The sequence below is a fragment of the Schistocerca nitens genome, chromosome 3 (genome assembly GCF_023898315.1).
Source record: "Schistocerca nitens isolate TAMUIC-IGC-003100 chromosome 3, iqSchNite1.1, whole genome shotgun sequence".
In the NCBI taxonomy this organism is placed as follows: Eukaryota; Metazoa; Arthropoda; class Insecta; order Orthoptera; family Acrididae; genus Schistocerca; species Schistocerca nitens.
In genome coordinates, this window is record NC_064616.1 from 613,674,734 (window position 1) to 613,700,799 (window position 26,066).

The following is a 26,066-nucleotide window of genomic DNA, read 5'->3' on the forward strand; positions in this document are numbered from 1 at the left end:
CATGCTGTGCACTTCGACACCTATCTCTCACGTTGCATTGATGTGGTCGAGCAAGATGTCTGTGCCACTGTTCTTCATGCTGCTGGCACTATCCACAGGTCCCCCTCATCATCGACCATACTGTGATGAACAAAGGATGTCACCGTCGGTATCCAAGACCACGTACGGGCATGGCAGTGATTTAAACGACACCCTTCACAGACCAGCCTTACCGTTTTTAAGTGTCTCCGTGCTAAGGCTCGCTGCCTTATTAAACAGGATAAAAAGGAGTACTAGGAGTGCTATGTTTCCTCCCTGGGGAAGTATGCCCTTTCATCACAGGTTTGGTCTAAGCTCTGTAGCCCAATGGGCTGCCGGTGACTATCAGCTGTCCAGGGTGTTATCCTATAGGTATGTACTAATTCATCTGTCCTTGCAGAGCACCTTGCAACACACTTTGAGATGGCATCAGAGTCCTGTTACTATCCTGCTACCTTTCTCCGGCAGAAACACTGAGTTGAAGAACCCCCTTCTGTTTCAACCCCCACCAAGCTGGACTCAATAACGCACCCTTCACTGGATGGGAATTCTTGCAGGCTCTTACCTCTTCACATGACATGGACCAGATTCCATCCACAACCAGATGATCAACACTTGGACATTACCCAGGGGCAACATCTACTGAGAGTCTTCAACCGCATTTGGCTCATAGGTGCCTTCCCCTCACAATGGCAAGACAGCGTAGTTATTCCCGTCCTTAAACCGGGGAAGAACCCACCGTCTCTTGCAGCTACCGCTTGATTAGCCTAACCAACGTACTTTGTAAACTGCTCGAGAGGATGGTTAGCTTCTGATTATGTTGGGTGCATACATATCTGTATGGCTTCCAGGGAGGATGATCTACAACTGACCATTTACTCAGATTGGAAGCAGCAATCCGACAGGCTTTTACTAACCGCTGGCACCTTGTTGTGGTCTTCTTTGACCTACAGAAGGCAAACGACATGGCTTGGTGCCGTATTATTTTACTTACTCTCCATGACAGGGGCTTTCGTGGCCCCCTTTTGATTTTTACTCAAGAGTTTTTATCTCACTGGCTCTTTCAGGTTCGAGTTGGTACTTCACTCGGCACCCCCTCGGATCCAGGAGAACGTATCCCACAGGGTTCTGTATTAAGTGTCACACTCTTCCTCATATCCATCAGTGCGCTTGTAACCTCTGTTGGACCCCTGGTTACCCCGGCATTGTATGTCTATGATTTTTGCATCTGGTGCAGCTCCCACTTGGTAGCATCTGCTGAATGCCAGCTCTAAGGCGCCATCTGACAGGTGTCTGCATGGGCCCTCTCCCATGGCTTCCAGTTTTCTCCCTCCAAAATGTGGGTCATGCGTTTTTGCTGTTGACCCACATACACCCCAATCCAGAACTTTATTTAGGCAACCAGCGCCAGTCCTGTTTCTTGGTACTTACTTTTGATAACAAGCTGACATGGCTGCCCCACATTCGCCACCTGAAGACTACCTCCATGTGGAAGCTTAATGCTCTCCACCTCCTGGCCCAAACGTCTTGGGATGCACATCATGCTACTCTTCTCCATCTTTACTGTGCTCTGGTTTTGTCCAGCCTAGATCATACGAGGGCGGTTCAGAAAGTAACCTCCGATTGGTCACAGTGCGGGTTGTGGGGGGAGTAGCGACGCCATCTGTGCGTTCACGCACTCAACAGGTCAGTCGGCATCAAGCCGTGGTCGAGTGAACGTTGTACCTGCGCTAGTTTAGTTTTTGTGGCAGTTTGAAATGTGTGCTGCAATAGAAAACCCCGCCAAATGTGAAGTGCGTGCTGTCATAAGGTTTTTTACAGCCAAAGGATATTCTGCAGCAGCTATTCATCGTGAGCTTTGTGCCGTGTACGGACCAAGAGTTATGAGTGAAGGAGTTGTCCGTGAATGGGTACGTTTATTTAAAAGTGGACGAGAAAACGTTCATGATGAAGAGAGGAGTGGTAGACCATCATTGGTGACTGACGAACTCGTTCAGACAGTTGATGCAAAAGTTCGTGAAAATCGACGTTTCTCAATGTCGGAGTTGTCTACTGGTTTTCCACAGATTTCTAAGACTCTCTTGTACGAGATAGTGACAGCAAGATTGGGTTACCGTAAGTTCTGTGCACGATGGGTGCCCAAAATTCTTACCGACCACCACAAAACTCAAAGAATGGCCTCTGCATTGGACTGTCTGTCACGTTATGAGGACGAAGGAGAACCATTGTTAAACAGAATCGTGACCGGTGACGAAACCTGGATTAAGTACGTGAACCCTGAGACAAAAGAACATTCAAATTCGCCTACCAAACCAAGAAAAGCCTCGCAAGATTTTTCTGCCAGAAAACTGATGGCAACGGTGTTTTGGGATGCCAAAGGGGTGTTGTTGGTTGAATTCATGGAACGTGGTACGACCATTAATCAAGACATGTACTGTGAAACAATAAAAAAGTTACGACGGGCTATACAGAACAAACGCCGTGGTATGCTGACTTCCGGTATCGTTTTTTTGCACGATAACGCCCGTCCTCACTCTGCTTGCAGAACAACGGCCCTTCTTGAGTCCTTCAAGTGGGACGTTATCAACCATCCACCTTACAGCCCAGACCTGGCGCCAAGTGATTATCACCTCTTCATGCATTTGAAGAAATGGCTCGGGTCACAGCGGTTTGATGACGACGAAGAGCTCAAAGATGCGGTCACAGGCTGGCTCCAGGCACAAGCGGGTGATTTTTATGCAGAAGGAATTTCAAAGCTTGTGAAGAGATATGATAAGTGCCTCAATCGCTATGGAGACTATGTAGAAAAATAGTGCAAAGATGTAGTTGTAAGATGTATATATTAAAATATTTTTATGTAACTTGGTGTATTTTTTTAAATCAACCGGAGGTTACTTTCTGAACGGCCCTCGTAGTTGTCAGGTTTGTGGCTAAACAGCTGCTTCCACTCTGAACTACTTGACCCTGTTCATGACTATGGGGTGTGTCTGGCTGTCAGTGCCTTTCGCTCTAGTCCTGTTGACAGTCTCCTTGCAGAAGTGGCGATTCCCCCTTTACAAATACAATGGAGCCAACTATTGGTTCCTTCTGCAATGGCCATTCGATGATTTCCTGGTCATCTCGTGTACTCCGTCCTCTTTGCAAATAAGAGATGTCTCCCTCCTGCTAGTTGGACTGCATTTCATCCCACCAGTCCAATCCATCCAAGTGGCTATGGAGAACAGTGCAACACATATTAGTGTAGGACTGGTAACTACACGGTAAGTCTTTTAGGTGCAATCCGATTCCAGATAAATTGATCATTTCATGATCAAGGGGAAGCTGCCTTCCCTCTTTTGAAAGTCATTTAAATCTGTGCAGACATGCACATTTACCACCTTGAGCAAGTATTACACTCTTGCAGAAGCTTCTGGGAACTCAGTAGTGTTGCATTCACCTGTTTGGCTTGGAGCATAGGGGCAGTTTATACAGAAAGTATTGGAAATTGTCTGTTGCCCATAACAGCTCGCAGACAAAAGTAGCATTTTTCCATTTTTCTGCTAATTAAGATATAATACTTACACAATAATGTCCTCATAAATTGCTATCATTGTTCTGGCACTTAGTCTGAAAACTGATTTGATGCAACACTCTGTTTTTTCTGTCCTGTGCAACCCTCTTCATCCTGCCTTGTTGCTGCAACCAGATACACTGACAGAAAAAAAAAAAAAATTGCAGCACCAAGAAGGAGTGTGCAACATAAATGGAAGTTGGTAAGTGTGTTTCTACATCTGAAAGGTGATGTCTATTCACATTTACCACCTGTCACTTACGAGTTGTGTTAATAGTGCCACTATGAGGATGCAGTTCAGGTTTGCTTTAAATAAATGCTGTAACGGTCGTGATCGTTTGTTACCTTTGGTATTGGACGTGGTGAGTTGATCAGTCAAAAATACCTTTAAGGTAAAAGACACCAGCATCAGCACCTCATTGAGTTTCAGTGAGGCCTTGTTATAGGGTTACGAGAAACTTGACATTCCTTCAGTGTTACTGCGATAAGACTTTGCAGGAATGCAGCCACTGTACAGGATTACTGGCAGCGGTGGTCACAAGAATGTGCTGTCACAAGAAGACTAGGCTCTCGATGGCCATATAGTTCTACAAAGGGGGAAGAACATTGTCTTTGGCGCATGGCTCTGGTTCATCATAGTGCATCTGCAGTAGCAATTTTAGCAGCAGTTGACAGCACAGTGACACAACAAACTGTTTCAAATCAGTTACTTCAAGGACAGCTCTGAGACAGACACCCTGTGGCGTCCATTCCGTTAACCCCAAACCACTGTCACTTGTGACTTCAGTGGTGTTAAACAAGAGCTCATTGGACCACAGGTTGGAGGTCTATTGGCTTTTCTGATGAAAGCTGGCTCTGCCTCAGTGCCAGGGATTTGGTTAGGCAGAGGCCAGTTGAGGGTGTGCAACCAACCTGTCTCTGTGCTACACCTGGGGTTAGGTCTGTGGTGCGATTTTGTATGACAGAAGGAGCACTGTTGTTGTTATCCCATGCACCGTGACTCCAAATTTTTGTGTAAATCTGGTGAGTCGATCTGTTGTGATGCAGCAGCAATGAACAGCATTCCAGGGAGTTTTTTTCCAACGGGGTAACACTTGACCAAATACAGCATGTTGTAACCCAACATGCTTTACAGTGTCGACAAATTGCCTTGGTCTGCTCAGTCACCTGATCTGTCTGTAGTCGAGCACATATGGGATATCATCAGATGACACCTCCATTGTCACATAAAAACAGCTTTTTACTATTCCTGTAGTGACTGACCAAGTGCAACAGGCATGGAACTCTCTCCCACAAACTGACATCCGGCACCTGTACGAAACAATACACTCACGCCTGTATACATGCTTGCATTCAACATTTTGGTGGTCAAACTTGTTATTAATGTTGTACCGACATTTCACATTCACAATGACTTATCACGTGCTTACATTAACATGTGATCTTGCAATCTTAATCATTTAAATGTGTTACCTAGACAAAACTCTAGACAGAAGCTCTACATTGATTATTTTTTGGTGTTACAATTTTTTCTGTTAGTGTTGATATTACGGTTGTAATTTTGTTTGCTGTATGCTGGAATATAATCTGTGAATTACTCGTACTGCCAATTTATTATTTGTGGAAAGCAGTCTTTCTACTGGACTGTCGTTTACTGCTATTTACACTCCTACAGAAAGTGGAACTGACCACTAAATGTCATGACAGGTGGACCTGCCAGTATAAAAGGAGGTGGGGAATATCGTGTTGTCAGTACAGAAGTAGTAATAGCAGAATGGATCAGTCAGGAGAACTCAGAAGGGGCCATCACCTACTTGCCATCATGGACCTTTTCTAAATTTGTGTTAGATGCAGGGCTTGGCCAGAAATGAAAGTACAGAATTGGGAGCTCCAGGTAGGCAAGTGTTTTGGGGGAGGGGGGGGGGGTAGGCATTTTTGGTGTGGGGGCATGAGCCATTATGTTACCCTTGTTTCCAGGCAATAGTTGGTGCAGTGGAAAGAGCACAGAATGGTGCTCCAAGGGTTGTGTGGTCAAGCCCTTAAACAGAAATAATTTATTTTTTACTGTCACTTTAGACATTACTCACACTAATAGACCTAAATAATACTCAATATATTGAATTTACCGTATTTACTCGAATCTAAGCCGCACCTGAAAAATGCGACTCGAAATCAAGGGGGGGGAAAAAAAAATTCCCGAATCTAAACCGCACCTGAAATTTGAGACTCGAAATTCAAGGGAAGAGAAAAGTTTTAGGCCGCTCCTCCAGATCGAAACAAAGGTGCTTCATTGTAATACGAGACACAATTTAGGTCGAATGAATGAAGATACAGCTACAGTAGTTTGGTTCGAGTCGTAAGCCGCAGTTAAGTTTACCAGGCAGCCATTGCTATGCGTCAGGCGCTCCGTCCGTATTTATACGGGTACCCTTCCTTTTTCACGAGCTTCGTCTGGTTTGAATCTATTGCTTATTTTTCTTTGATCTGATAAGTGCCGTTCTCTTTCTTATGGGTGTTTACGTCACTCTAGCTGAAAATGCATTACTGTACTGTGTCATGCATTGTCGCATTCTGATGATGTGTGTTTACGACCTGTCGCCACTCGCGACATGGCTTGCTTTTGTGTGCCCTACCGCCGCTTACAATAAAAAAAAAAAGAGAGGAATTGTCTCATTAGCGAAACAATAGACTGCTATTTGTTGTTACTTACACTGCTGCTTTTTTGATAATGATCAACAAGAACCAAATAATAGACTGCGTATGATAGAAGATGTTCTGAACGAGAGTTTAGCTAAAATTTTTCTCCGTTTCAAAATCTTTGCTGACGCCTCTTCTGTACATTACATTCTGCAAAGAAATTAGTCATCTTAGATTTAAAAATCTAGTCATTCATTTCTGACTGTATCACTATTAGGCATAAGAATAATACGAATATAAACATGACATGATATATGTATTCTTCCGCGTTTGCTGTTGTCTCACACTAGTTTGTTTCGTAGTTTATTAGGCAGACAGGATTTAAATGAGATAGCAGCAAACATGAAAGAATGCATGGCAAAATGTTTATATTCGTATTATTCTTATGGTGAAGAGAATACTGCATGTGATTCACAATTCATAAAAGTTCCTATTAGCAACCATCTCTTCTCACAGGGAGGAAAAAATTCAGAACGTAGAGTTGGCCATATTGACAAACATCCCAAACAGTCTTGCCAGTCGCCGTCGGATTTTCGTAGTACATTGACATGCTGCTACATTCGAAGATGAACAATACGGAATTTGTATTTACTTTGTTGGACAATGTATGAAAATGCAGTGGTCGAAACTCGGGGCAGAGAAAAAAGCTCGTCTTCCACTTGTTTTTTAAATTTTTTTACTGGCGCAGAGGTTTTGGCGCCAGTATTTATCTGTATGCCTGCAAAGCATGCCTGTGTAGCGCTACATATTTTAGACGGCAGAAGTTAGTTGTGGCAGCAACTTCCAACATTTTTCAAAACGTCCGCTTACTTTGCACTCGATTGTAAGACGCAAGAGGTTTTTTGGATTACAAAAACCGGAAAAAACGTGCGGCTTAGATTCGAGTAAATACGGTATTAATATTTTGTAAAAGGCTGAAAATCTAAGACAAAACAAAATTTAAGATTGCAAATAAATTTGCAAGAAAGGATTGCACTTGATTTGTCCACGTGAACTTTGAAAATAAATTTCCAAGAAGAGATTGTAATTAAACCACACAGGACTTCATGTTCAATTAGTTTAATTTTCACATTTGAGCAATACTTGGCAGCTACATGCGAACAATAGATTTCCGGCACAGACACTGAGAAAATTACTGATCCTCCTGTTTGATAAATATGACCATACCAAGTGTAAATGGTCACATGTAAAATAATAAAGATATCTAATTTTATACACAAAGTTCTTTGGTATGCCTGCAGTCTCTTCCCGGAAATGTATATGCAAGCTCAAATTTTACTTTGCGTTTTGTTTTCTTGCCCTTTATAAAATTATTAATGAATACAATATATTGAGCATTATTTAATTTTTTTGTAGTGTAAGCAATGAAAAAATTGAAATTAAAAAAATAAATGTGTTTTGTTGGAAGTACTTGACCCTGTGAACCTCAGATTACCATTCTGTACTCTTTCCAGTGAACCAACTGCTTCTTGGAAACTACAGTAACATAAATGGCTTATACCCTACCCAGCCCTCCACAAAAAAATGCTTTTTGTAGTGCTTGGCCAACTGGAGCTCCTGCTTCCATTACTTTCATTTCTGGGCAGGCTCTGCTTATACCTTACATCTGGACAAAATTGGTAATGACGAGTAGATGTGGTTCTGTTGTCAGCTAGCTGTAGAGCAAGCATTGACATTGATAAGGAGGCTTGGATAACGGTTCTGCCACAACTTTGTACTCATTTGGCAACACAACAGGGGCAACATGTTTGTCTTTTTCACATGTGTAGTAACTCATTTACACATTTTCTCTGAATTCTCTTTTGTCTCATCATTTAGCAGTGAGCAAAAGAAAGTGTGTTTAATGTTAACTTGCAACAGCAATTCAAACTTTTGAAATTGTGTAATGACAATGGTAGCAGTGTTTATTGCACACTGTGTTCTGGAGAAATTTCTGTTGCACATAGGGGAGAGAGTGATACTGAAGACCACGTGAAAACAGCTAAACATATGGGTGCTATTAATGCTACTGCCTCAACAAACACGAAATTTTTTAAAGCCAGAGATGGGAATAATAGTGAACTGGAGTTCGCTGTTGAAGAGATTACATTTAAATACCACATTGCTAGACACAAACACCATTTCTGAAAAGGGTCATGTCTAGTAAAAAATGTGGTAAGCCTAATAATGGCAGATATTGAGATGAGAGAACACAGCATAGAAACTAACTAAAATTGCTCAACAGTGGACTGGATGAGATACCTGTTAAGTTCTACACAGAACACGCGAAAGAGCATGCTACCCATCTAGCATTAGTTTATTGTAGGTCACCAGAGCAATAAAGCATACCAAATGTTTGGAAAAATCACAGGTTGTTACCATTTTAAAGAATGGTATTAGATTGTTGCACATAATGCAATATGATGTTTCTGGAGAGTGAAAATCACGTCTGTAAAAATTAACAGAGTTCCACAAACACAGATCTAGTGACTCTCTGCTCACTTTGTTTGTCCATGAGATCGCGAGCACCATAGACAATACCGTGGATTCAGGACTGACTTTCAGTTGGAACCCTACGTGTCATTCTTAACAGAACAAAATCAACTGATGAAAGGTAATTTTGCAAGTACCTCAGAGGTGTGGTGTAGGACAATTGCTGTTTACAATTAATATTCACGATATAGTAGATGATGTCGGAGGTTGTGTGAAGCTATTTATGGAAGATGCTGTTGTCTGTAGGAATGTTTTAAAATGCTAGAAGACTTAAGCAAAATGCAGAAATACCTGCTGTAGATCAATAGTTGGTGCAGGGACTGGCAGTTGACTGTGAATGTAAATCAATCTCGTGTGTTTTGCATAAATAGAAGAAGAGATGCACTGTTGTATGATTTCACGATTGGTGATACAGCATTGCAAACAGTAACTACTATAAAATACGTAAGAATAACTGTTTGGAATGACCTAAAGTGGAATAACAACATAAAACAAATAGTAGGAAAAGCAGATACCAGATTGAGATTCATTAAGAGAATTTTAAGGAAGTGTAATTCAGTCACCAGTTTCTGGCTAGTGCTCATCATCACTTACTGAGTTGAATTAAAAGAAGATGTAAGGAATATCCAATGAAGAGTGGTACGTTTCATCATGGGATCATTTAGTTAGTGTTAGAGATGTTCAACAAACTACAGTGGCAGGTGCTGCAAGAGAGATATGCATCACAGAGTGCTTACTGTTGATATTTCAAAAGTGTATGTTCCAAGAAGGATAAGGCCACTTCTTATTTTGTTCCACATATGTCTTGGGAAATGACCTTGTGGGAAAATCAGAGAAATTACAGCTCATAAGTAAGTGGATTGGAGAAAGGTGTAAAGGATAGTAGTGCCAAAAGTACCCTCCACCATATACTATAAAGTGGATTATGCACATGTACATGAACGCATAGGAGAGTCATCAGTGGCATAAGTCGCACAAAACCTTTGCTGCTGAACAATGGAAAAGTGGTTCTTGTCCTGTGAATCTAATGTTACAGGTTTCCAGGTGGAGGGAGTAGTTACAGAAAGCACTAGGGAAAGCATATAAAAACATCCGAAGTCCTATGAAGTGCATGACAGAGGGTGCTTCCCATTGTACCAGTTATTATGGCCTTTTCCCGTTCCAGTCACATATGGCATGCAGGAAGAATGATTGCTTAAATGCCTCTATACACAGTGCAGGTAGTCAAATTTGGTCTTTGTTATCCCTATGGAAATGATAAATAAGAGATTTTAGTGTGTTCCCAGATTAATCACTTAACATTGGTTCTTGAAAATTCCTATGTAGGCTTTCAGGGGGTACTTTCTGTTTATCAGTTTTGTCAGTTCAGTTCTTTGGGATGTCCATGAGGCTCTCCCATGGGTCAAACAGATGTGTGACCATTTGTGCTGTGCCCTTCTTCGAACACCTTCAGTGTCTCTTGTTAGTTACACTGGACCAATATTCTAGGTTGGGTCACAAAAATGTTTCATAAGCTCCTTCGTAGACTGATTACATTTCCCTATGGACCGAAGTCACCTGCTTTATCTATAATTGGGCCTGTGTAATAATTCCATTTCATACCCCAACAAACTGTTCTATTCAGATATTTGTGTGAATTTATCAATTCCAGCTGTGGTTCATTGACAAAATGTAGATTTTTGTTTGTTTGCAAGGTAGTGATCATGTGCCCTCTGTTGCTTTTTTGTGTGCATTAAGCATATGATTGTTGGTCTTCTGTTATTCATAATTCTGCAAAAACTAAGTATAGTCTCTCATTTTAGATTATTTTTTACAGACAGAGGACATGCAGCAACAAATTATAAAGGAGACCTTCCAGTTGGTTTCTAAAAGAGACGATAATGTTTGCAACTTTTTGGAAGGTGGAAGGTATGTTATACAATATTCAGAATGAAGTGTTTAACTGTGCATGATATTGGTCCTAATTGTTTATATTTTGTATATTTATACATACCTCCTGTGCAAGCCACCATACAGTGCATTCCAGAAGGTACCTTGTACCACTATTAGTCATTCCCTTTCCTGTTCCACTTTCAAATGGAGCCAGGGAAAAATTGCTGTCTATATGCTACAGTACAGTCCCTAATTTCTATTATCTTGTCGCCACTAAATGTGTGTTGTCAGCAGTAGAATCTACTGCAGTCAGCAGCAAATGCAAGTTCTCTAAATATTCTCAGTATTGTTTTCCAAAAATAATGTCTTCCCTCCAGGTATTCCCGTTTGATTTCATGAAACAGCTCTGTTAATACACACTTGTTGATTGAACCTACCAGTAACAAATCTAGAAGCATGTGTCTGAATTGTCAGTGTCCTTTAACCCAAGAGGTCACACTAGTGTTATTTATGTGATCTCCTTTACAGATGAGCTACAGTTTCCTAGAATTCTCCCAATAAACTAAAGTTGACCATTCGCCGTACCTACTGTTGACCTTATGTGCTTGTTCCATCACTTTGCAGTGTTACACATAGATATGTAATCGATGTGACTATGTCAAGCATTTCAGCACAGATATGGTTATCAATCATTTCAGAATTATTTTTCCTACTCATCTTCATTAACTTACATTTTTCTCCATTTAAAGCAAGCTGGCATTCATCACACTAAATAAAAATTTCCCAAATCATCCTGTAACTACTGTCACTAAACAATGACACTTCTTGCCCTTACACTACAGCATCATGAGCAAACAGCCACAGCTTTCTGCTGACCCTATCCAATCAGATCATTTGTGTGTGTGTGTGTGTGTGTGTGTGTGTGTGTGTGTGTGTGTGTGTGTGTGTGAGAGAGTGAGAGAGAGAGAGAGAGAGAGAGAGAGAGAGAGAGGGGTAGGTAGGTAGGTAGGTAGGTAGGTAGGTAGGTCGGTAGGTAGGTAGGTCGGTAGGTAGGTAGGTAGGTAGGTAGGTAGGTAGGTCGGTAGGTAGGTAGGTCGGTAGGTCGGTAGGTCCACACTTGCCTGGGGCACTCCAGATGATACCCTTCTCTCTGAATAACACTTGCTGTGCAGGACAACAGACTGTGTTCTATTACTTGAGAAGTCTTTGAGCCACTTGCATATCTGGGAACTGTTCTGTATGCTCATACCTTCATTAACAGTGTGCAGTGGTGCACCATGTCAAACGCTTTCCAAAAATCTGTCAATATGGAAACTTATTGTATACAAACTTACGGCACACTCAAGAATTGTGCAGCAGGTTGATGTTAAGGCCGTTGGCCTGTAATTTTGTGGGTCCATTCTTTTATCATTCTTATGTATAGGAGTCACTTGCACTTTTTTCCAGTCAGTTTGGGCTTTGCACTGGGCAAGATATTTGCAATAAATGCAAGCTAAATAATGGACCAGTGCTGAATGTACTATCTGTAAAACTGAATTGGGGTTCCATCCAGAACTGGTGACATAATTGTGTTCAACTCTTCCAATTTCTTCTCAACTTCAGGGATGTCCTCGTCACAGTAGTCCGTGCAGTGGTAGATCAGTGGAATGTCTGTACGATCTTCTTGCATGAATGAGTTTTTAAACGTGAAATTTAAAACTCCAGCCCGCATCCCGTGGTCGTGCGGTAGCGTTCTCACTTCCCACGCCCGGGTTCCCGGATTCGATTCCCGGCGGGGTCAGGGATTTTCTCTGCCTCGTGATGGCTGGGTGTTGTGTGATGTCCTTAGGTTTAAGTAGTTCTAAGTTCTAGGGGACTGATGACCGTAGATGTTAAGTCCCATAGTGCTCAGAGCCATTTTTTTTTAAAACTACAGCTCTCCTTTTTCTGTCTTCTAAAGCCACACCAGACTGGATGATGAGTGAGTGAATAGAAGCCTTCAATCCGTTGAGTGATTTTATGTAGTACCAGAATTTTCTCAGGTTCTCGGCAAGGTCTTTTGGTAAGGAATAACAGTGGAAGTTGTATGCTTTGCCCATCAATCTGTTTATAGATGCATGAATTTCTATTAATTTTTGCCAGTCTATAGTTCCACATTCTTTTTTGAACTGAAAATGCAACAATCTGTGTGTCCTCAGCATTTTATGAATTTTGTTATTCTTACATAGTGGGTCTTTTCTGTCCTTAATCCACTTATTCAGCACGTAATTCTCCAGAATGCTGTTTATAAACCGTTAAAATTTTGCCATTAAGTCCTCTATGTCCATCATATTGGAACTAAATTATGCATATTCATTATCTAAGTGGGTTGATAACAACTGTTTATATGCTTTTTTTAGCATAAAATCTCTACTAGCAGTCTTGATTGATTCATTAGCTTTAGTGGGGATGTCTTTATTGCAGTAAAAAATCAATAATATCTAATGAGGTTATCAAGGGTCCCAAATGTAAATTAATTTGCATGAAGTTATGTATCAGAGATGGGTCAAAAATAATTCGATGCTTTTGTAGACAGCATGTGTCAAGAACTTTAGTGGTAGAGTGCTTCAGAGAGAACTTGTGAAGTTTTGTGAATAAGTGTCCTGATCATGACCTTGTAATAGTGGGAGATTTCAGCTTGTCAGGTATACAATGGGAGAGCCATGTGGTCAAAACTGGCACCAGAGACAGGGATTCAGTCGCCTAACAGGGGAAAGGCATCTGGACCAGATGATATATCTGTAAAATTCTAGACAGATTATGTGAAAGAACTTGCTCCTCTTCTGGCAGTATTCAGTTCATTGGAACAACGAAGGCTACCCAGTGACTGGAAAAAAGTACAGGTCATTCCTATTTTCAAGAAGGGTCATGCGACAGGTGCATATAATTATAGGCCTATGTTACTGTCGTCTGTCTGTTGTAGAATGATGGAACATGTCTTATGCTCATGTTTTATGACGATTTTGGAGAAGAATGAAAGGCTTCCCCATAAAAATCAACTTGGATTCTGCGAATGGAGATATCGCTAAACTTTGATCTCACTGTTCCTCCATCAGATTCACAACACAGTAGACTTCGGCATTCAGGTTGATGCCATGATCCTCAACTTCTGGAAGGCATTTGATGCGGTACTGCACTGCCATTTACTGGAGGGGGGGGGGGGGGGGGCGAACACAAAATCTTGTTGAGTATAGAACCAGATTTGAGACTTTGCTGTTAACAGAACAAACTCAAAAGATCTAAAGGCGAGAAAAACTCAAAAGACATAAAGGTAATTTCAGGAAAATCTCAGGGATGTATGATAAGACAATCACTGTTTACAGTATATGCAAATGATGTAGTAGAAAATGTCGGTAGCTCTGAAGGGCTGTTCCCAGATGATGCAATTGTCTGTAAGAAGGTAGCAGCACCAGAAGACATTAGCGATATATAGGAGGGCCTGCACAGGAATGATGAATGCAGGGACACACTGTTGATCCTAAACTAAATAAATGTAACTAATTGTACAACTACACTATTCATGACACGTTTCTGGAAACAGTATCTACTGTAAAATACCTAGGAGCAACAATCCAGAATGACATTAGGTGGAATGACCACATAAAACAAATAGTAGGGAAAGCAGATGTCAGACTGAGATTCTAACACTACCACTGACCACCTTAAATAGAAATCGATGCTAACGTTATACCTCTGCGAGGAATTTTTGAATAGTTGACCGTGAAATAACCTAATGGAAACAGAACAATCAAACTGAGAATTGTTTCCGAAACACTCCAGCAGAGTATAAACAATAGTAAACGGTGGGTCAGGAACAGACATTCGCCCAGCACAAAAGCAACCATTAGATGCTTTCCTTATATCTGTTCACAATAACCTAACTTTGCAGATAAATGTGCTACTGACTAGTAAGTCAGATAAACAGATGACCAATGGGATAGTAAACATCAACATGCCTCTCAACAATACGTACCTTAAATGAACTAGGTGCAACAGTTTACAAAGCCAATTACCAACACACATGAAACTAGTGGCAATACTGTACAGGAAAAAGCATGAAATGATGTTAATGATTGTACTCCGTTACTTCTTTGCTTAGTACAGGGGTATCTATGCCTGTGTATTAACCAACTTGCATTAGAATAGAAAAAAACAGTAAATTGTTATTTCTTAAACTCGCATTGAAGCAACTAAACAGAATGAAAATCTAACTGCACTGGCTATGAAGGAGCCTTTGCATTGCTTCATTAACTAACTAGCCTAACACATAAGCACCCTTGAACTTTCGTGGTTTGAAGAACCATGCTCATTAACAAAACTACACCAGTATGTATGACAAATGGTAAGTATTCTTATCATTAATTACTAGTTCAGTAAAGCACAACAAACTATAACTCTTCAAATAACAAATGTGCTTTCATAAACAGTCTTTTGGCCTACTCAAAATTATAACTGGCTGTGCAAATAACACAACAATATATTAAAGTTTAACCACTTTCTCATAATAAATTAGGGCACTCTGAATTAAATTCACTAGGATAGGATTCCTGTCCTGGTTTGTGATTTGCGATAGTCACAGGTGTAAGATAGAGTTTTTAGCAACACCACAATTATTATTAAAATCAACCAAATTTCACAAATACGTGGTCCACAATTTAGGGGAATGCTTTTGCCACTGGTGGTGCAATTTGCATTGGCTATTAACCTGGCGGCGATACAATCATAGCAATACTGTTGGCCTGTTACATGTCTTCTTGGTGTCGGAATTATACTTTAATAGGGCCAGAAACCATGCCATGATAATGGTATCACCAAATGCAGCATCCAATGCCCATAAATACTGTCCTTAGATCTTCTGGCATCAAAATTCCAGGAATATGAGCCACAATGATCCGCTACTGCTAGCAAGGTGTTAACCACAGCTCTGCTCAGCCCAGGCTCCTTACCTGTCACATAGGACGAGGAAGCTACTTGTGCGCCAGCGACACCTTTTCCACTCTGTCAGGCTTCTTTCATAACTGTGCAGCTTCCCCACATATTTTACATTTGACCTTACATTCCCTAATTATGGACCAAGTCATTTATAGTACATTATATAACAATCATTTCATTAGTTATTTAAATCCACAAGCATAATTTAAACAACATCATTCAAAAGTTTCACATAACTGAAACATATACACATAGTGGAAGAATTTCCATAACAGATACAAAATTATACATAAGCAATACGACAGTTGACAAAGAAATATTGATAGAGATACAAAATAGGTCAAAATTAGGTCTTACAAGATCCATAGGAAGAATCTTAATGAAATAGCATCCATGAAAGAAGTGACTTACAAAACATGTTTGTCTGATTCTTGAGTGTTGCTCTTCAGTCAGGGACTCGTACCATGTAGAATTAATAGAAGAGATAGAAAAGACCAGTAAACAGTGGCAAGTTTCATCACGGGCTCACTTATTCAGCATGAGAGTGTTACAGAGATGCTCAACAAAATCCAATGACAGATGCCATGAGAGAAGTGTTGTGCATCGTGGAGAGGTTTACTATTGAAATTCCCAGAGAGTACATTCCAGGAGAGTCAGACGACATATAGCTTCCTCCCAAATACCCACATCAAAAAAAAAGTTTTGCATCACCTCGGTTCTGAGAGTTCTGGAGCCTGTACAGAAAATTGGAATAGAGATCAACATAAACAACATTTCCACTCTTTTTTTATTGCTCATGAGCTTTCTATTTTGGGTTTCATTCATCTCTCATTTCCGAATACGATTTAAGCACCACAGTTTCCATGGAGGTTATTAAATTCAGGGCTTTATTGTGAAGGCTTTGGCACTGCACTGTTAAAATGTGCAGATTCAAAGTTTGTTTCCTTTTACAAGATCTGATTATGCTCTGTGTATTGACTGGTGAATGTTCATCAGAGGATCTCAAACTATTGCCTACACTAGAGAGAGAGAGAGAGAGAGAGAGAGAGGCTGTGTAGTTATGTATAGTTATGTATATTTTCATCAAAGCATCTGATTAGTATTGTATATTTTCATCAAAGCATCTGATTAGTATTATGTTTTAATAAACAGATCAGTTTGCGATGTGTTAGAGGTATTCTAGTCCATTGTGTGGAAAGGTGACAGTTTGCGAAAGGAAGGTGACGGTTGGTTTACTGGTGGTGTGTTAGGAACTTTTAATATTTCTCATTGTAGTGTTCATATTTTTAGTTGCAATTTGAGTTGTAACTAACAGCTTTGTATAAAAAACACTATCTTGTGTTGTCTTTCATGCAGATTTAAATATGTAAGACTTGGGTGTAAATATTTGCAGAAATGTAAAACAATTATTAACATGGGTGTCACAAGGTCACTGAACCTGAAGCTATTCTTGATTCTTAGAAGCTTGCATATTTAATGCACGTCTGAATTTTTGCCTCGTTTTGGAGCAGTTGATCAAAGATCACTGAAGCAAGTATCACTCATAAGCCAAAGCATTATGACCACTGTGCACCACAATGTTGGGTGCTACCTCGTGGTGTTGCATGCATGTGACACAATAACAGATGGTGGATCACCCTAGTGAAGATATGTGTTGCAAATAGGAAATCCATTGAGATCAGTGACTTTCACAAAGGACAGGTTATTGTTACGCAGAGCCTGTGAATCAGTATCTCAAAAACAACGAAAGCTGGTCGAATGTTCATGTGCTACTGTCATGAGCATCTCTGAAAAGAGGTAGAAAGGCAGTGAATCTACCACAAGGTGCTAAATGGTTGGACGTCCATGACCCTACACAGAATGTGCAGTTTGGAAGCTTATCTGCTCTGTAAACTAGGATGGATAGTGATTTGTCTTATTTTGTCGAAAGAGTGCAGTGCTGGTGAATGAACAAGTGTTTCAGAGCACACCGTTCATCATGCAGTGTTGAATGTGGAGCTTTGCAGCTGACCACCCCCATATGTTCACGTTGACCCAACGACATCGTCAGTTACTGTTGCAGTGGGCACAGGACCATTGGGATTCAGCCGTTGATCAATGGAAACCTGCCGGCTTTTTGGGGAATCACATTTTTGCTACACTAGGTTGATGGTCATCTCCACAAATGCCATAATTGAGCTGAACAGTGGATAGAAACGTGAAGTGTGTCATGGACACAGACTGGTGGGAACAATTTTATGCTATGGGAGACATTCTCCTGTGCTTAGGTGGGACCTGTGGTAGTAATCTAAGACACACTTACATCAGTGAACCACCTGCATCTCATCATGCTTGGTGTCTCCCTTTATGACAGTGGCAGTAAAATTGTCCATGTCTCTGAGCCAGAACCGTGCTACAGTGGTTTGAGGAGCGTTATAGTGAATGCTCATTGATGTCTTAGCAACCAAATTCACTTGATGTAAATTCTCTGGAACCCATATGGGGCACAACCGAGGACTGTCATCGCATACGCAGTTCAGTGGCCCTTTATTTACGCGAATTACATGATCTGTGTGTAGACATTTAATGCCACATACCTCCACAAACCTACCAACAAACTTTCGGATCCCTGATGTGCAGAATCGGTGATGTATTTTGTTCCAAAGATGGACAAACTAGCTATTAAGCAGGTGGTCATAATGTTTTAGCTCATCAGTGTAGTATTGTGAAAATTATTTTGTTCCAAAGATGGACAAACGAACTATAAAGCATATGGTCAAAATTTTTGGGCTCATTAGCATAGTACCGAGCAAGATGGCGCAGTGGTTAGCACACTGGACTCGCGTTTGGGAGGTTGACAGTTCATACCCACGTCTGACCAACTTGATGTAGGTTTCCCGTGGTTTCCTTAAATCACTTGCAGAAAATGCTGGAATGGTTTCTGTGAAAGAGCACGGCCAACTTCCTTCCCCATACTCCCCAAATCTCATGGGACTGATGACCTCGGTGTTTGGTTCCTTCCCCCAAATCAATCAACCAGCCATCATCATCAGTGTAGTATTGTGAAGATAACATAAACAACACCTCTCACAGGCAACTTTTGTAAAGATCATGACAGTAGAGTTAGGGAGAGCATTTCCTAAATTATTATGTTTTCGTACCATCCATTAATGGCTTATACTGAATACAGATACAAGTACATCAGGTATTCAGGTATTCTCCACTGTACACAGGACTGTATCCTTCAGAAATACAAATGAATTGTATTTTTTTGAGAAATTGTAATATGCTTTTTCTGCTATAGTGTAAGCAATTTACAAAAAAAGGAAAGAAATCGGGAAAATTTGTTGGACTTGGTAGCAGAATTTACAGTTCCAGGACTCTTTTGTAGTGGAGGAAAGCAGTGCAGTGGAAACCAATGTCTGTTTTTTTTATGGTCGATGATATGGCAGTTATATCTCTGGAGTGACACACAGTGTTTGTCTGTCACTTTAGTTTTTGACTATTGTCCTTATTTATAGGGAGAATCTTCTCCATTCTGGCATTGCTACTACCTGTTGGAGGTTGAATGTGGAAGAAAATTGCAAATAACAAGCTGAAGAATATTTCTTGCATGAAAAAAAGAAAAGAAAAAAAGAAAACATCTTCATAGTCACAAAACCTTTACGTAGAAGCTTTCTGACCTCATTTGGAAATAAACCATCTAAAACCAACTTGGTGATGACTGAAACTGATTTTTCATTCGTTTAAATCCAATTATGAACACTACTGTTCAGGTTTTGCAATTTGCTTTTAAAACCTCATTAGAAAATAACTTCTGCCTATTTATACATTGTACTTTCATATAATGGCAAATAATACCCAAGCATAAGCCCTATATGCAAATGATGAATAGGTGCTAAAGTAATAATGGTGACTCCCAAGGCAGATTTTATCACTACTTTACTGTGCAGAGAATAGTTGTAGAATTGGTACTTGTTAGTGTTGTCTATTTTGTGGATTTGGATAATGAAGGTTAATTCATTAAATCAACTGGTTGCCGTTTTCTTCGTTAATTTGACCTGATGATTCTCGGTCTATCACTCACAAAATATGCTGTTTGTAGACAACATGCATTCACAAAGCAGCACTGGTAATCCAATTAAATCACTATAACTCTGACTTTGCTACATTTTTTTCTTCTTACATTCTGACGCAGAGGTGTGGGCTACACAGTACGATTGTGCCAATTGACTAGATTGGGCATGTAGAAAATCAGTGAGAGAATATCATCTATGTTCAGTAGAACTAGGCTGTTCTTGCACATCAATAGTTCAGTAATTTACACTCATGCTCATAAATTAAGGATAATTGCAGAATGTGGTGCCACACAATGTGACACTACACAAAACTGGCGCTAATAGCATAGACACATAGGGAACACACACAACACAGATCTATAAGTCCACGGTATTGGTGATAAGTTGAGAAAACCATCCCGAAGCACATGTGCTACAAAACGCCACTGTTTCCTGTGCATGTACCCCAACATCATTATGGGATGTGACCACCATGTGCACGTACACAGGCCGCACAACAGGTGGCGTACTCTGGATCAGGTGGTCGGGCAGCTGCTGGGGTGTAGCCTCCCATTCTTGCACCAGTGCCTGTCGGAGTTCCTGAAGTGTCATAGGGGTTTGAAGATGTGCAGCGATACGTCGACCGAGAGCATCCCAGACATGCTCGATGGGGTTTAGGTCTGAACAGGCAGGCCACTCCATTAGCCTGATAGCTTCTATTTCAAGGTACTCCTCCATCATGGCAGCTCTGTGGGGCCGTACGTTATCATCCATCAGGAGGAAGGTGGGACCCATTTCACCCCTGAAAAGGTGGACGTACTGGTGCAAAATGACGTCCTGATACACCTGACCTGTTACAGTTCCTCTGTCAAAGACATGCAGGGGTGTACATGCACCAATCATAATCCCACCCCACACCATCAAACCACAACCTCCATACAGGTCCCTTTCAAGGACATTAAGGGGTTGATATCTGGTTCCTGTTTCACGCGAAATGAGAGCCCGGTGAGAATCACTGTTCAGACTATACCTGGACTCGTCCGTGAGCATAACCTGGCACCACTGTTCCAATGACCATGTACTGTGGCTTTATGGGCTCTCCTGTGACCACGGGTCAGTGGAACGCACCTTGTAGGGCTCTGGGCGAATCAACCATGTCCGTTCAGTCATCTGTAGACTGTGTGTTTGGAGACAACTGTTCCAGTGGCTGCGGTAAGGTCCCGAGCAAGGCTACCTGCAGTACTCTGTGGCCGTCTGCGGGCACTGATGGTGAGAAATCGGTCTTCTTGTGGTGTTGTACACTTTGGACGCCCCGTACTGTAGCGCCTGGACCCGTTTCCTGTCTGTTGGAATTGATGCCGTAATCTTGAGATCACACTTTGTGGCACACGGAGGGCCCGTGCTACGACCTGCTGTGTTTGACCAGCCTCCAGTCGCTCTAGTATTCTACCCCTCATAACATCATCAATATGCGTTCTTTGAGCCATTTTCAACACACAATCACCATTAGCCTGTCTGAAAACGTCTGCACACTTACTCACTGCACCGTACTCTGACATGCACCACCACACCTCTTCGTATGTGGACTGCTGTCAGCGCCACCGTGCGATGATTGCAGATCAAATGCACTGCATGGTCATACCCTGAGGTGATTTAAACCCACAAACTGCCCACCAGAGCGTTGTTTCACCATGTATCAGCATTATCCTTAATTTATGAGCATGAGTGTATATAACAAACTGTTTGTTGCTATGAAATTTTTCATGTTTCAAAGAATTTATTCATAGGTTTTATCTGTAATCTGTGCTTTTGGCTGTTGCCACCTTTTTTAAGATATAAAAGAAATTGTGTAAAGCTTTGACACCTACACTTAGGTGCCTCTCTATACTTGTTCCAACTTGTGGCTTAGTGTCCATACAGGATTTAGCGTCTCCACCCCTCAGGTCAGAAACTGTAGTGGCAGTGTGAAGATTGTATGCAGTAGTGTGCCACTGTGAGGACTGTCGGAGCCCCTACTAATATGCAGCCATCCTTGCAATCTCTTAAAAAAATTCATATCACTATTTTGAATTAAGCACTCAATGAAAATTTAACAGAGCTTTAAAACTGACATGAATGTAAATGTCCAATTTAATTTGTGATACATAATGTACTTTCCAACTCATCAGTGGAAAAGTTGCCAACCATACAATGTTGTTGCTTGAATTGTGGAAAGATGAAGCTTTCTGTTGCTCAGTTTTTACATCTCCTGTTGGTGGGTGTGTAAGAACTGACAATACATTGTCACATGACAGAATGATTGACCGAGCGAGGTGGCGCAGTGGTTAGCACACTGGACTCGCATTCGGGAGGACGACGGTTCAATCCCGTCTCCGGCCATCCTGATTTAGGTTTTCCGTGATTTCCCTAAATCGTTTCAGGCAAATGCCGGGATGGTTCCTTTGAAAGGGCACGGCCGATTTCCTTCCCAATCCTTCCCTAACCCGAGCTTGCGCTCCGTCTCTAATGACCTCGTTGTCGACGGGACGTTAAACACTAACCACCGCCACCACCGCCAGAATGATTGACATGTTTTGGTACGTTGCTACAGTGAAACTAGAGAGATCCCGTCATGAGAAGTTAGATTTAAATCTCGCATCTTGCCAGTATTAGTTTTACTGATGGAACAGTCAGCAGGTTTTAACAACCAATGTACCAGTCAAAATGTTTTTTCTGTTTCAGTTGGGTTTTTAAACAACTGTCTGACACTAGTCTCTGACAGTTAGATCAGTTATGTGTATGTTTTCACTCAGTCTCCAGTTTTGAGATGTTTCATTTACGTACTAGTTCAGCCTTTTCAACTATATATGAACTATAACCAGGGTTGCCAACTTTTTTAGAGACAAATAACATATGTCATTTCAAGAAAATGCAAATAAAAGTGCATTTCTAAAAGTCAAGTATTTTCAAAATGTGTGTGTTTATGTATTTAGATACAAATTTTTTGTAGTTCTAATATTAAATATCAATTTTCGGCTGGTTATATAACTTTACTAACTGGCACTACATCATACATCGATGTTTAAGTAAATGAACAGCTACTTTTTAAGTTTAAATTTGTTGTTGCTCTGTCTTTCTTTTAAAGCATATAGGATACAATTTTTTAAAAATTGTTGGTGACTTAATCACTTGATATTGAAGCACATACTGTCACTTGTCGCAAGTATTTTTTCTCAAAAAATGTTTGTTATCTGTCATTAATTTTCTTAAAATTTCATTAAGTAATGTAGTTTCAGAATATGAATCATCCTTTAAGATACTGTATATCAAATTGAATTTATTTCAAACATCACTTTTTATCCCGACATATGGTTTCTCCTGTTCCCACAGTACTGAGTATTTTGACAGTTTTATCAAGACAGAAAGCTCACTGTAAACAAACACACTATTCAGAAATGTGGACAAAAAAGTGAACTAAAAGCTAGTTATTGGCACAAAATAAAAAGCAAATATCCGAACGACAATAACAGTGACAACAAGCGATAATAGAGGGCAATGAATGACACCAAAACAATCAATTTTCCACTCAGAATTGAATGCACCTGGGGTCAGGTGAGTCGAATTGTTGCCCTTCGGATTCCTGAGGGGTACCAGTTTTGTTGTGGACTGTTTAATATAAACAGTGTTTGTTAGAGACCGAATGAACTGTGAAAAAATACCAATATGTGCAAGTTTACTTCTTCATACCTGTGAATTACTATACCAGCCACTTTTCACAGGCCGTGAAATGTAAACACGTTTGTATGCTTGTGTGTAATTTGTACTTACATAGTCAGTGACATAATTTTCTGTAAAAAATATTTGCCTCCCAAACTAATGAGTGAGGGAATGAGTGTTTAAGGGCTATCTTAAAATGATTTTTAATTTATGGAGATCATTTTCAGTAAAATGAAATGTAAACTGTCACTAAAATTTGGCAGTGTTACTTTCTTCTTCATGTGCCCTTAAGGGAACTTTCTCACTCGAACTTGTATCCCAATGATACATCAGCTAGATTAGTTATGTGTTAACTGCATCTGAAGCAAGTTAATCAAGTCACATGTTAATAAAGACTGAGCTATTGAATCAGTGTGCAAAACTGCAATGGATGGTATCAATTATTTTCATTCAATTGTTCCCATAGACTGGTTTTGCTCAAAACAATGAATGAATAATTCAATGAATATGTAAAATTGCAACTGACTGAGTTGGTTGTTCCCATCAATGACCAGTTCATATTTTCTGTGGTTTTCCCAAATAATTGCGAGTGATTTTTTAACAGAATACAGAAAATTCCTACCCCATCCTTGTTTGACTGGGATAGGGCTTAGTGCATAGTATCCTCTGTATTAAATTATAAACAGACTAACTAAATCACTTACATACTTCCTTCATAATACCATTGTGGTAATTTTTATTGCAAAGTGCACAGCTTTCATAGTGAACCACGGGAGCTTGTTATTGGTTTTTACTTTTTTTAAATGCTGTATCTTTTGTCATCTCTTGCAATTAAGGACAGATATTCTCTCTTTCTTTTAAGTGACAGGCTTAAATGCCTGTTCTTGACAACTGAGAGAAATTCCAGTAAGATTATGGTTAATTTTTTTGTTCAGAGAGATCTCTGTACCATGAGAAAACACGCCATGAGATATATGCAAAGAAATGACAATGGCAACAGTGAAATAACTACTACAATCACAATTGTGTAACTTAAGAATTTGTGTAATTTTGCCTTAATAATGGAAAAAAGAAAAGAAGTTGTGGCTGTGTTACTGGTGGGAACTAGCATGGCATTTACATAAAATTATCAGGGGGGAAAATTCCAAATCGTAATGGCTGGATCAATTAAATAAAAGACACTTTTATCCTTTTTACATTAACAGTCTCTCATACTTCATGATTCCTTATAGTGAGTTAGAATCACCATGAATTAATCGTGCAGACATGAAGTCCTCATATGTGGACAGTATATTCTAGTGTTGTATTATTTCCAGTTGATGATGTTCCTATAATGTGAATATGGAGGTATGAAGCATTCCTGCAGAGAATTAGAATCTGTTGAAAGAAAATGCTACAACGTGTATTTAAGAATGCATAATGTCAACAACAGCATTCAGTTCTTAAAGCTTTGTGCATTATAAGTGTCACATTTGTTGAGTTCTGGCAAAAAGAAAATGCGAAATCACATCTCTTGTAAATGTTTGGACTGTTGTACAGGGTGTGAAACTGAATTTTTGCACTGATTTATTTGCTGTTAATGAGACATCGATCTTCCACATCACATTAGAAAGAGACCAGCTGTAAAATAAATGATGGCAGTCAGCTACCCTGTGCCAAAAACTAGGAAGATGATTTCGTGTGTCAAAAAAATGGCTAGTGTTTTCTGAAATGCAAAAGAGATTGGCAGAGAGAAGGGTGCAACAGTTACTGTGGAATACCCACAGAGTCTTCTGCAACAACTGAATGAAAAAATATGAGAGAAAGGATCATTGAAAAAATATGTGAGAGGTGGGCCAAGTTGTGAAAGGGGGAAAAACACTGTTTCTTCAGAAAGATACATCTCTCGGCATAGGTATTCCAGCAATTTCCTACTAAGATTTGAAGAACAAATTTTTATTACATCCACTGTATTTGCCACATTTCTGGGTGTAAAGAAATTAGTGAGTTTGAAAGCAATTTTAGTACAATAAAATACACTGCTGGCAATTAAAATAACACAGAGAAGGCGGCATGCAATAAATGTCAAATTAGTATGAAACATGCTAAATAGCATGATCAGATATGCAAGTGATAATCATTTCAGCGTAACTGCTCAGAATAGCTAGGAGTATGTTGTGGATATAAGCAAAGATTACTCAGTGGGTTTCTAATTCAGAAGTCACATTTGAATGTTGTTTGTTTGTGAGGAGATTATGTTAGGCCTTGTGTGAGAAGCAGGAAATGTCTACCAGTATATGTCAGAATTTGACAGCAGTAGGATCCTGGCCTCTCAAAACTCTGGTTTATCATTCCTTGATTCTGCTGCTCACATTGGTTGGGATCCCATGAGTGTCATGCAGATATGGAAACAATGGGTGCAGGAGCCTGGAATAAGCCGGTTCGAATCCTGGTGGTGGAAAAAAATTTTCAGTGCCAGTAATTGGTCAGCAAGGGAGGGGAGGTGGTGGTGTAAGGTTTCTAATCACCGGACTTTGCACCAATGTCCTGATTTAAATACCAAACCTCACCACAGTGTCTCATGAAGTGAGGGCATGGACACTTGATGGTGATCCGTATGTCGGATGGGAACTTTAACCCTAGCATTACCAACGGGGGGGCCTCGTAGGCCCACTGACTCAGTTTTTCTATGTTGTATCCACACCCTTTGATATATGAACTTGAAAGCAAAGGTAATTGTTCATTATTGAATGTACTATTGAGTCATTACAGAATTTTGGAATAAAAATGTAATT

The 26,066-nt window shown here is 40.3% G+C and overlaps 1 protein-coding gene across 4 annotated transcripts in view; it reads left to right on the plus strand.

Moving 5' to 3' along the window:
• Nucleotides 1-26,066, plus strand: part of LOC126248550 (AP-3 complex subunit sigma-1) — a 110,351-nt gene that overhangs the window by 37,633 nt on the left and 46,652 nt on the right. For all 4 annotated transcript variants that reach the window (XR_007545505.1, XM_049949624.1, XM_049949627.1 and 1 more), the window contains exon 2: nucleotides 10,554-10,645. Coding sequence is in view for 3 of the 4 variants with exons in the window: in XM_049949624.1 (XP_049805581.1) it covers nucleotides 10,554-10,645 (92 nt within the window). In the remaining variant the exon portion in view is untranslated. The remainder of the gene's footprint in view (nucleotides 1-10,553; nucleotides 10,646-26,066) is intronic.